Below are 12,824 nucleotides of genomic sequence, written 5' to 3'. Positions count from 1 at the left end.
TAAGACTCCTCTGAGAAGCGCCCTCACCCTTCAGGAAGGAAACTGTCAGATGGCATCGTCGTTCCTAAAAGGACGTATGCTGTTCTTCCTGCGCTGCTGTTCGAGTGGGTAGTTTTTTTTTGTTGTTGCAGTTGCGTCCTAAGTTTAAGGCAAACCTTAGCTGACATGCGTGTTGTCAGAATTTATTCTTCCCCTAGGGAAAAGTTAAAATATGAAAGTTCTTCACTTTTGCTTCCATACTCATATCTTCAGAGTGCATTAAGTATCCTCAAGGTAATATGCATCACCCTGCCTCCAGAACTTACGTTTGTTTTCTTGGCAGTTTTATGTCCCCAAATGTTCAAGTTAAAGATAGTTCTGTGGTGGTACAAAAAAGTTTGTTTAGCAAAAGTAATTAGAGTCAAACGTAGTCCCAGGTTTTTTTTGTCAATTGGAGTTTTAAATTTCAACTTTATATTTGTATAATCACAGAGGTAAGATTTTTTCCAAAGGGCACGCAGAACACCAGTAAGCATTAGAAGGAGGAAAAAAAAAAAAAATCAAGAAGGATGTGTAGAGGAGCAAGGAGAACCAGACAGAGGTCTTTTTTGTTTTTCTGTTATGGCGTTAAGGAGAATGCATGTTTTTTTCAACAAATATCTTTGTGTTAACTATCTCAAAATTAATTATACAAATCCATTATATACAACTGTTAGTATATATACTAATTTTAGTTCAGTTGCTGAAAGCAAAAGTCCATTTCTAGATAACCATTATTAATGGTCATTTGCCCCAATTCCAAGGTAGCAGTACTGTACCACAGTGTTATTGCAGCCTTGTGCAATGCTCAAGGCGTTAATGTTTCTCCAGAATTTAAGGCTAGAGGGAAGCTATGATAGCTGTTTTGTACAAACACTACCAAAGATCCTTCTTTTAGGGGTAATAAAACTAAAATCTCAGCTCCACAGATAGGTTAATGTTATTACCTGTTGTGGGGTTCAGGGTTTTTTTCCCCCCTTATTCTGATTTAGAATCAGATGCTGTCATTACCATTGTTTCCTTTAGGAAATGCCTTTAGGGTCAAAGTTAAGTAGTAATGTACTTTTTTTTTCCTTCCTTATTAGTTCTGTTTATTTTTCACTGAAAGTCTGGGTGCTCTTCCAACATAAATAATACATGATCAAGTTAGTATTTGTAGGTATTAGTTCCTGTTAAACCCAACAAAGTTACTTCTATTCTTGGATCAGTTAGGCCAAGATTAATAGTGGCCCCTTCCAGCATCACATTTGGAGTTGTGTTGTGGCTTGTGGAAACAAGTAGATAGGAAGTAGAATTATGGTGCTCTTTACTGTTTTATGTTTTAATTTCTTTGGTTTGCCTTTAATATTGCTTTAGATGAGATGCTATTGCTCAGGGATTTAAAAAAGGCATTAATAAGTGTTTGAAGGGTTTCTGAATGTAAGAGTTTTGGGGCTGGGTTGCTGGGTCTGAGCTGTTTAAGAAACAGTCTTAATGATTTGGATCAGTTGCTTCATGCTTTCAGCTGTGGTTGAAAGAAGATTGTATGCCATAAGTCCTTCCCATCTGTAGCTGTGTAGAGGGCACATGTTCACTCAGTGCTTTATCCAAGGCACACTTAGGAGCCATCTGAATTAGTTCTCGCGGTGGCAACTTGCTTCTGGTGCTTCTCACATCCAGGAGGGTTATTAGCAAGTCCTCATGGTAGGTGATTAGCACATGTGCAATAATCTGGTGGTTCCAGGAAGTAGTATGACTGCTGTGTGCCTGAGCCACTGCCTATGTAAATGCAGAGCATATGTGGTGCCTCCCAGGCATAGTGAATGCAGAATGCAAGTAGCTGCTATGATGTAGAATTGAAGGACAGCTGACTGGCAAGCTCTTGGTTTGGCTGTAAGAAGGTTTGAAATAGATCTGGGCTATAGTAAAGTGTAACTTTGTGATTGTCAGTTTGAAGCTAGTGTTACTGTTTATACTGAAATACAAAATGATATGCCAGGCCATTGTGGGGTACGGTTTTTATGGATTTTGTTTAGGCAACCTTTAGCAGCATAGGAAAGCATAGATTTCTTGGAGCATAAGCCACATTGGGAGTTTGCAAGCCGCTGATTTTGGTCTACTTACTTTAAAGCACTATCACCTTATTGGGAAAAATCATTAAATGAAAAGGACAAAAAAGGTAATCTGATCTTTGTTCTTAAAATCTTAAAGGGCTTTTGTTGCTGGACTTCTAAAATACCAAATTTCTGTTCTCAGTGTACTTTGTTCTTCAACAAAGGCTCTGAGTTTCCCGTAAATAATCTTTATAGTGCTGCTGTCATGGGCACATAAAAACTGTTGGACAGGTTATTTATTATAAGCGGAGCTGTAGTTCCTCAAAGTATATGCATTCGAACCTGTTACTTTGATTGATATATGGGAATACCAATTCTTGGTTTTAATTTTCTTTCATTTCACATTTTAATGCTACTATTGAAGCTTTAGCCTTCTTCTGAGAAGTCGAGAGGCAGCCCTCTGAGGTAAGTTACCATAAACTCATTTTTAAGAACCAATATTTGCAACAGTGAAGTGTTACAACATGACATACTTGAAATGGACTGTGAGAAGGATTAGTCTAAAACATGTGATCACTTGCGTTTTGTTTCTGCAATAAAATGAAGCAAGTTTTAGTGAGATACAAGTTTTTCTTTCTTCTATATAATGTTAATTATGTAAAGTCAGTCACTGGCTCTATGCAGAGAAATTGCAATGAAGAATATACAATTTAGGATACTATTCAAATTGCATAGTTGATAGATTGCTTTCTGTAAAGTAATTGACATAAAAATATTCTGCTAAAACATACATGCGGGAAGCATATTTCCCCCTGGTTGCATGCGGTCTGTTTAAAACAACTACATTTTGAAGTCAGGAGATCTGTGTTTCTTAATTTTCTTGTTCAGGGCACAATATTACCTTTTATAGTTTAACTCACTTGGATCAAAACATCACCCAAAATTCTTAAAATACTTTTGTGTGAGGAGGATTCTGGGATTCTCTCAGCATTAAAGATATGCCTAAAGGGTGAACACACATATTCAGGAATAAAAAGGTCGACAGAAGGTTATTTAGAAATGGCTTTTTCTAAGTTATGTTGTGAACAGGTGTCCTAGAAGTCAAATTAATAGTTTCTGGTCTGTGCAGTGGAGTCTTCTAAAAGAGAATTCTAAATAGGTTCCTTGGCAATATAACTTAAGGATAGGTTTTTATATATAGGAACTATCTACAAATAGTTGCCTGACTTGGTAGACCAGTGGGTTACCAATCCAGCAGATAAATATTTAAACTGCCTCAGTGTGATGAAGCTTGTATAAATAGGTGATTAATTTCACATAGAGAAAATAATGTCTCCCTTCTCACATTCATATGCCTCAGATTTCTTAAGTACTGGCTCATTTTTGTTTAGCATAATCCTGAGTAAAATGAGTTCTGTGGTCATAGGGTTTTATCAGCGTAATCTCAGTTGTTCAATTAAGAATTATATGATTCCTTCATGCATACTAAATAGTGAATGTGAGAAGATAAAGCTTACGCTCAAGTTTTTGTGTGATTCTTCAAATACTTACAGAAGAATTCAAGTTGAGATGTATTACTTTGAGCTGCTTCTGTTATTCAACTTGTGTGCACATCAGCTAGTGCCCCATGAGAATTTTGTCAGCTGCGTTGCCTGTAAAGGGAGAGAAAGAGAGGAGCCAGAATTCAGAGTTAATGGTATGATTTTTAGAGAAGCCTCTAATTTTCAAATGCAGTGATGAAATTAGGTTATGAAACCATCTTAGCCTTTGTAACTTTATATGTAATGTCAGCTCCTGTGAGGTGGTCTGTTTCCTTGAGAATTGGATTTTTTTAAAATACACGTTTATATACATGTAGTCTAAGATCCGTAGAAACTGTGTTGCTACTAGCCCCATCAGTGGAAGGAAGGATTCATTTGTCATAATTTCGTTGTCAGCTTCTTGCAGCAGACGTGCATTTTCCGTGAATATGTTGTCATTCTCTGCTTTTTGCATACGCAACAGTTATAGAGAGATGCTAGGGGACTATGCTGAGATTATGGACTGAGGAGGTTATACTGTCAGATGGATGATGTCTCCCAGGTTATTTTCATTGAAATACTGTTTTGTCCATCTTTGTGCCAGCTCTTCACTGGAACCCTTCTTGTGAAAGGTTGCAAAAAGTGCTGTTACTGTGTGGTCTGAGATGCAATAGAAGAGGTTCTAAGGAATACAGGCCTAGAGATCTTTACAACAAAAATTTCTATTTGCAAGAAATGGTATCTTAGTCCTGTCTGAAAGAGCAGAGTCTGAACAATTGCATACACTGAATGTTCAGGATGGTAAAGCTTCATGTGCATTATTTCTGGTTTAGGCTTGGTTCAAGACTTTCATTTTTATAGTCTGTCTGAATAATTAATTTATTTACATGTTGTCATCTCCCCAGGTTCATGGGAAATACCTAATAATCCAAGAAGGATCAGGGTGCTGCTTGTATATGGTACTGATTTTTTCAGTCTGGCACACAGTTTCCATAAAATGCTTAAGTGTAGCATTATACCTAGAAGATAAGCTGATCAGGAATAGATTTTATTAGCAAGTTGTGAAATGTTTCCCCAGCCTTTTCTGTATGCATCTGGGCCCTGAGGTAACCACAAACTATGGATTTTTGGTCTATTGTCATTAGTAGTTCACAGGAGCTAGGAAGTGTTCTATGACAGCAATAGCTTACATCAGAACAGGTTTGAGACTTGTGACTAAAGGCAGTGATACCAAACCCAGCTAGAGCAGTGCTCACTTCATTAGTCTTTTTATCTTCTTGTAGTTATGTATTTCTGCTTGTCAGATTGGGAAGAATCTGTAGATATGAACATACCATTGTACTTACTCCGGAAAGTTATCTGGGCAAGCCTGTATTCTCCTCTGGTGTTGCAGCATTGACGGGATTGCAGCAGTCTGACAGTTCCCAAGTGCTCTGTTAGAAGATTGTTCTGATAATAGATCTATTCCTTTCCAAGTAGAATACCATGTTTACAATTTCTGTTGAAAAGCAGATATTAGCCGGGTTATTTGGTGAACACCACTTCTCTTCAATGGAATCATTAGTCAAATTCAAGGAATGTTATGGTTGGTGGAAGTGCAAGACAAGACTAGTCCTTGACTTACAGTTTTCTTTTGATAATGGCAGCTCAAGCAGAAGGACTTGTAATATACTTGGTTGACATGCTCTTGAGCAGCCTAGACATTGTAGGAGTAAGTATCTCTCTTGTGACCATATGTTGCTGCAGTTCAGAGTCTGGATGTTGCAAGTTCTGCTGTATATAGTAATTTTCAGTCCTTTCCTGTCCAGACTTATCGGTGGCTTTTTTAAGAGCCTGATAATGCTCCTGCAGTCATAAAAGCTATTCCAATAAAAAGGACTATTGAGCTGTCATCTGGCCTCATTCTGGTGTGCTTTACCTCACTTTAGGGTGCACCCTACATGGAGGACAAACAGCTGATAGCTTGAGAAAAGCAGAGGTTTTAATTATATTTGGCCAATGGGGAGCATAGTTACTTTCATAACAATAACCAAGTCTCTTGTGTGATGTAACTCACTGGCTGTCAAGGCTCATCCTAACAGAGCACAAACAATATCATCAGTCCATGTAAAGTTATTCCAGTATCCCAAACGTGGAAGTAATCCAGTCATTTTATCTAGAATATTTTGCATCTGATTTGCCCACTAGATCTGATAGTGTTTTGTAGAATGGTATTTTAAGAGGTAATGCACTAGTGCAGTCATGATTTCGTATTTCCACCATCCTGAAGACACTGCAATTTGCCAGACTGGATTCCATCCAGTCTTCAGAAAGAGCATGTTTAATGACCTGACAGTGACTCTGATCCTGGAGGATGTTCATCATCTTTAGGAATGCTACTACCCACCACCCAAACCTGTTTTGGAAGTTTTCAGCTAACACAGGGTTTTGGATATGAGAAAAATTGGGTGGAGCGGGACTAATTCTTCCTTTTATGCAATATGGGATTACAAGGATTCATGCAGCATACACAGGGCTTCAACAGCTATTGCTGTTTAAAAGACTTCTGAGTTCACAGATGTGAAGCATCTGTGTGCCTTCTGCAAGTTTTGCAGTGACTGCAATGTTGTAATAGAAGTATCTGTTGTGTATGTACTGAGTTTCAGTACCGTAAATACTGTTTTACCTTAATGAAATACAACTTTTTCTCACTAGTAAGTATTTTACTAACTTTTAATTTTTATAATGTTACTGAAAATCAGGTTGTATACAACTATTTAAAACATACCAGTGTTATGGTATCATGGATAATCATGTTGTCTTTTTTCAAGTAAAATACAAAAATTATTTCTTGAAATGCATTAGAGGTATTACAGACCTCTTCAACCCATTATGCAAATACCGATTCCTAATATTCTCAAAACGTCTGAGGAAAATGCCTTGTATTATTTTCCTTATTGGATTTTGCAAAACTGGAAATTAAAGAGATTAAAGGACCATCTCAAGATTTTGGAAGTGTTGCTTTTTTGTATCTGGGTTTCAGGCTGAGTATCCTTCACTTGGATAAATGCACGTTCTTGTTATAAGTTGTCTTTTATATAATATGGATGCAATTACTAGGTCTTAACCAGCAGCATTTGAATTTCAGGGAAAGGAAGAATAAAAAAGCTGCTTCCCTTCTCTGTGTGTTAAAGAATGCTTTTTGCACAGCACCTCTTTTGCTAAATCTGCTCTTTTCCCACATTAGATGCATAGTGGGAGAGTGACATGAGGAGGAGGAGAGGAAGAAACAGAACTGACATACGCATGTGAGACAGTACTTGTGATTTAAGAGAAGTGAGTCATGCACACACACACAGAAGCTAAGTAGAAAAAGCTGACCAGATTTTTAGATTGACTGAATGCTATCCATTTACCAATGATTTTGGAAACATTACTTTAACAAAAGAAATGTGGCTACAGGTCCTTTTGGGGACTCGTCATAATAAGTAGTGTCAGAGAAGTTAGAGCAAGGAAATTTTGACTGTTTTGAGAAATATGACTCAGTTCAAATCTGAATTCTGTTGAATTTCAAGAAAACCCTTTCTACTTGCTGTTGCAGCCTAAGTGGATATTAGAGCATAATTTTGTCAGCAGAAAGTTGTTTTTCTGGAAACAGCCGTTAAGGAGTCATGCACTGGTCTGCACTGGATTCTATGGGCAAAGCCACTGACTGTTAATGAACTTGTCTGGCAGCCAGCAAAGCAATAGGAAATGGCAAATACCAGTATAAAAAGAGAACCAGGAGAATGGGGGCAGACTGCTTTTTAAAGGTATGCTTTCTAAGCCTTTTTTAGAAATTTTAAACATTGATTTAAATATTTAGAACTCAGAGCTTCACTTTTTTTATTTCAAGGACGATGTATGAAAATTGGGAAAGTCGTGGGAGCAAAAGATACTCAAAAATGGAATCACGTTTAGGTGTTTGGGAGGTGCAGGAGGATTTCCATGAACCTGACATGCTGCTTAACAATAGTGTATGTGCATGTATGTTTGAGTGGTTCCTTTACAGATCATTTATATTTCCTTCAGTTTCCAAAAGGTCCACCTCTAAGACAGAAAAACAGATGGAGAGGCAATGTGTAAAGTGTTTCTTTAGTGGAATACAGGAAGCCTCAGGAAAACTCCCTCAGACCACAGTGTTTTTTCTCCTGTTTTCAGTTCATCATTCCTCTTTTCCATCTTCCTTTCCCTTTTTGCCTCTAAAAACATTTCTTTTCACCAAAAGCCATATGAATGCTGTGAAAGGAAGAGAGGTGGGTTGTGTCAAGTATAGTTTCTTGTTCAAGTACACTATATGTGTATGATGCAAGTGAGCTGGCTAAATAGAAGCAGATGCCTTTCCTTTCTTATTCTGTTTAGTGTCAAGGGCAATTGTAACTGTAGAGGCTCACGTCCCAGAGAGGTATTGGAAATAATCGACTGTATTCCTGAAGAGTATAATTATAGAGTTTTTTTTTATATGTATAGAAAATATCTGCTGCTCAGACCTAATTAGGCTTGCAAATGCACATTATCCCAGAGTGCAATTCATGGCTGATAATGAAGTTGTTTCTGTAGGTTTGTAATATCTACTGGTCTTCTCAGTTCCAGTGGAGAATGATTGAGATACTTAAGGAAATGCGAGGAAAGCTTTCAGTTGCTCTTTTTTTTAAATTAACCTCCAGAAAGAACACTTCTTTCTAATTCTCAGTTGTTACTTGACTTCAAAGTTGTTCATCGGTATTATTAAAAATTGTAGTTGTTTTTGAAGATTTATGGAAGTTAAGATCACCTATTCCTGTTACTTACTTAAATTCCTTTTCCAATTCTGCCATGCTCATGGCTTCAGCATTTTGTTACAAAGGTTTGGTGGGGGAGTATATCATATGATTTTTTTTTTCCTTATTCATTGAATTACTATTAATATCTACATTATAAGATACTGGCATTCAGGTGGGCTTTACAGGATGTAATTTAAAGCTTGCAAGGTTTTATTGTCAGCAGTTCAAACCACTGTGCTTTCTTTGTGGTGTATCCTGTTTTCCATTTGGTTCCTCAAGCATTCTAAGAAACCTGATCATGTTTCTTATGTGCAGATTTTGAAATGAAATTTTATACCTGTGTGGCAAAGTCAAGAGTATGAAAGTAATACTGTAATGTTGGTGCATCATAAATTGTAAAATTTGCATTTGGAGCCTCAAATCTCTCTCCTGACAAGCTAACAATTCTAATGATCAGTCAGAGAATTAATGCATTGTGACAATCCCATTGTTTGCTTTTTAGTCCATTTTTAAAATAATGATTTCTGTTGCTCTTTTCTAGCTTAACAAATGGCGGCACAGTGTGTGACAAAGGTGGAGCTGACTATTGCCTGCACCAATCTCTTGGATAAAGATATTGGTTCCAAGTCAGACCCACTGTGTGTGCTTCTCCAGAACACGAGTGGTCAGCAGTGGTATGAGGTACAGTTTGATGCTTCTCATGAATCTGCTAAAAACACAGTCTGACTCTTTGGACTTTTTAAAACACTGGAGCATATTGTTTAATTAAAATACTTTAATTGTATACCAGCACCTCTGAATACTTTTCATTAGATTATGTTTATAATAGTTACACAGGGAGCACACTAATAATCGTTTTCTAGGAAATACTTACACCCGTCTGATTTTCACTGTTCCCCCAGCTATGTGTGGACCCACAGAAGAAACCTTCCAAGTGTGTAAATGTGTTTTTATAAATACAATACTTCAAAACTAGGGTCTCATCCTGGATTCCATTTTTATGTTGGTCTTCCCTATGCAGGAATAGATACTCCTTACAGCGAGCTAAGAAAACCAGGTCTTCAAATATCTCTGACTTATGACAGTGGATTTTGCAATATAATATGGTTATTTAATTTGATGAAACGTTTGCAGGAAGATACAGCTTCATACTTTGTACTAAGAAGAACTTTTGAAAGTCTTTAATAAAATGTTATTTGATTTGAGTGCTTGTTTGGTTGGTGAAATACTGGATAAAGTGGTATCTTTCTAACTGCAGGTTGATCGCACAGAAAGAGTTAAGAATTCTTTGAACCCAAAGTTTGCCAAGAAATTCCTAATTGATTACTATTTTGAGCTTGTTCAGAAACTTAAATTTGGAATATATGATATTGACAACAAAACATTTGATCTGAATGATGATGACTTCTTAGGAGAATTTGAATGTACACTGGGACAAGTAAGTATGAAGATGATTTCCCTGAGTATTAAGAAAATATATGTTAATGCAAATCATTAACCAGTTATCTTAAGTTTATCACTCTATTCTTGTGTAGTTAGGGTACTCTTAAGTTGAATAGGATTCCCTTAATTTGTTTTTTCAAGCCTCAGTTCAGTGTGTATACATTTTATTTGCAAAAGGTCTTGAGATGATGCCCTGAAATGTACTCTAGAATGGTGACTGTCCGGATTGTTGTCTGAAAGTAAGTGGACTGTCAATGAGAACAAAGTAGTAATGGCTGTTTATTTACTCTAATTCTCAAATTATTACCTTTATGCTCCAGAAAGAGAGAATTGGTGTATAGCAATGTAAGAATGTTCACATTGTAAACCTTGTAATTTGCTTTCCATTCAAGGCAAGCAGTGATTCTGGTTCTGACTACTGTTGATTTCACTCCCATTTCCCTGTTAAATTCTGCTACTGGTGCTGTCACAATCGGGCAGCTTCCTTTTTAACTTGTTCTTTCTAAGAGATCCTTTGAAGGCACTTCTTCTCAGGAGACTCTCCTTGGGATTTTTCCTCCCCTGTGTCTAAAGTATTTTTATTTTAAGTGCATTATGAAGATGGAAGCATTGTCAAATGAAATTCAATAACAACTTGAAATTAATCATTCATTCTTAAAGTAAAGAAGGACCTGTAGAATGAGTAGTCAGACTTCTGAGAAAGCATTGCCTGAAGAGGATAAAGTAACATCAACTAGAAACACTGCCAGGGGGAGGCTGATGTTTGTTTGCATGACAAACATTGTGTTTATAAATGTTTGCTGAAGCCTTTTATTAAAGGTGGCTTGCATGTGTTTGAATGGTATGTATGAAAAACTTCAGAACAATTTGAGATTGGAATTTAAGGTATTGTCTTTGTCTATATATGTGTATTATGTTACTATAGGACATTTTATTTCATATTGCTCCTGAAACTGCATGTGTTCATCTGCATATGTATTTTAAAATTTTGAAGTGTGTCAGGTATTACCTATTTATTTATAGGAGATCGTGGGAAGTAAATGTAATGCTATCATTTTCATGATGATGGAAAAATTCTGAAAATGAAAATATCTCACTATCTCATTTAATTCCTTTGAAAATCTATTCAATTGTGCTAATAATGCTTGATACTCAAATTTTGTCTTGGCAGATAGTTTCTAACAGGACTCTAACAAAACCATTAGTACTTAAAAATGGCAGACCTGCTGGAAGAGGAAGTATTACGGTAAGACAATTGAGACAATAAATCTCTTCAGCATTTATCCTTAAATGTTTTTGTGGGATTTTTTTAGTTTGTTAATAGCTTGAACACAGTGTGTCTAATCTACAGTGCTGTAAAAATTATCTTAAAGCACTCTTTTTTTTTTTTCCCCTCCACTAATATTTCTTTGTCATCCAAAAGAGAACAGCCCACCTTCTGCATCTATAAGTCTCAATGCATCCATCAAAATAATTAGGGCATCCGATATGCTACTGTTTAGGCAGTATCCTTAATTCTTAGTGTCACAATCTAGTGAATCCCAATGTCAAATCAAATTATTCCCCCCTCCCCCCACCCCATTTTTTAATGATTTATTTGTGAGCATACGTGATTTTTTTAATGGAACTGTCATAGAAGTGTTGTGAAAATGAGAAAAGGACATAGTTCCTGAATGCAAAATAAAATACTTATTTTGTTTGCCTATCTAGATTACAGCAGAAGAAGTGAAGGATAATAGAGTGGTTGTATTGGAAGTAGAAGCAAGGAAACTAGACAATAAGGTACTTAAGTGACTGCTGTTTCTTTGATAAAGCAGTAAAATCAGAATCTTGTCAAAACAGGAAACATTAAAATGTTCTTTCTTATTTTTTGCTGAAATAGTTAAATCCATTAAGATTTTTTTGACACTAAAAAAGAAATTGAAGAAAGATTGCTTCAGAGTAACTTCATTGATTGTTTTGAAATTGAAATAAATTATAACATATTCCTAAATGAGATAAATGCATTGCAGGGATATTGCGTGAATAGCACGCTTCCATTAAAACCTAAATCTTTATACTTAATCATAAAGATTAATGAGTTTTGGTATATCCACTGGTTTGAATAGTTGGATCAATGATTACCTGTTAGCTCTCTCAAATGGTAACGAGTGTACTTGGAGCGTATAAATCTGTTACATTAAATATTTTGGGGCTGGCTGAAAATACTGTATTTAGAAAGACTTCTAAAATCAAAATTCAAAAAAAGGAAAAAATGTTACTATTTTTCCCACTCGATTTAATGATACTTTTTTGAAACTAGATGAAATCCTTAGTTTCCTAACTATCCATCATAGTACTTACTACTATAAGTATTCTTTTGTTTGAACTGCCAGGTATTTTGTACATGGACACTGCATAACTTTTATCCTAAATTGATGGACATGTCCCGTTTTCTTCCACTCTTTCACAGGTGGTGATATAATCAGACTTGCATTTCTTTGTCTAAAGCTTTTGTTCCTTTGAATATGTAGTCTACTTTTTGTTAATCTAAGTGTGTTTTAACTAGCATTTAATGGCATTCATGCCACAGGCTGTTCTGGGATAATTACATGTTCTTTAAATACAGGATTTTTTTGGAAAGTCAGATCCTTATCTGGAATTCCACAAGCAGACTGGAGATGGAAACTGGGTGATGGTTCACAGAACAGAGGTAGGATGTTTTCAGTCAACAACCTAGAGACTTTGATTTGCAGTGTGTCACAGCACTAGGGGTACAGTGCCTTACAGAAAGAAGAGAATGGTCTGGTAGCTGACATGCAGACCAGTTGGAAATCACCTCAGCTCTTCCACTAATTTTCTGATAGGATGGGAAGTCTACTTTATTCTGATTCTGGTTTATGCCATCCTATTTTAAAGGAAAATACTTTTTTTTTTTTTAACTTTTTGCAATCTACAGGTAAACAAATGTTTTGAAAACTGCATACTCACACAGGGCCATTTGTCTTAGTGCTACTCTGAGGTTAGAACTTGGGCATTACTGTGACTGT

General features: G+C 36.3%; 1 protein-coding gene across 1 annotated transcript in view; it reads left to right on the top strand.

Annotated features, from left to right (window-relative positions):
• Positions 1–8,891: 8,891 nt before the first annotated feature.
• CPNE3 (copine III) overlaps positions 8,892–12,824 on the top strand; it is a gene marked incomplete at its 3' end in the record, with an annotated part of 15,870 nt that continues 11,937 nt past the window's right edge. The window contains exons 1-5 of the mRNA XM_010288794.1: positions 8,892–9,033; positions 9,611–9,790; positions 10,967–11,041; positions 11,506–11,577; positions 12,404–12,487. Of these exons, the coding sequence (XP_010287096.1) occupies positions 8,902–9,033; positions 9,611–9,790; positions 10,967–11,041; positions 11,506–11,577; positions 12,404–12,487 (543 nt within the window). The remainder of the gene's footprint in view (positions 9,034–9,610; positions 9,791–10,966; positions 11,042–11,505; positions 11,578–12,403; positions 12,488–12,824) is intronic.

Source organism: Phaethon lepturus, unplaced genomic scaffold (assembly GCF_000687285.1).
Source record: "Phaethon lepturus isolate BGI_N335 unplaced genomic scaffold, ASM68728v1 scaffold41096, whole genome shotgun sequence".
Classification (NCBI taxonomy): Eukaryota; Metazoa; Chordata; class Aves; order Phaethontiformes; family Phaethontidae; genus Phaethon; species Phaethon lepturus.
Note: the sequence above shows the minus strand (reverse complement) of the source record. Positions and strands in the feature narration are given on the sequence as shown.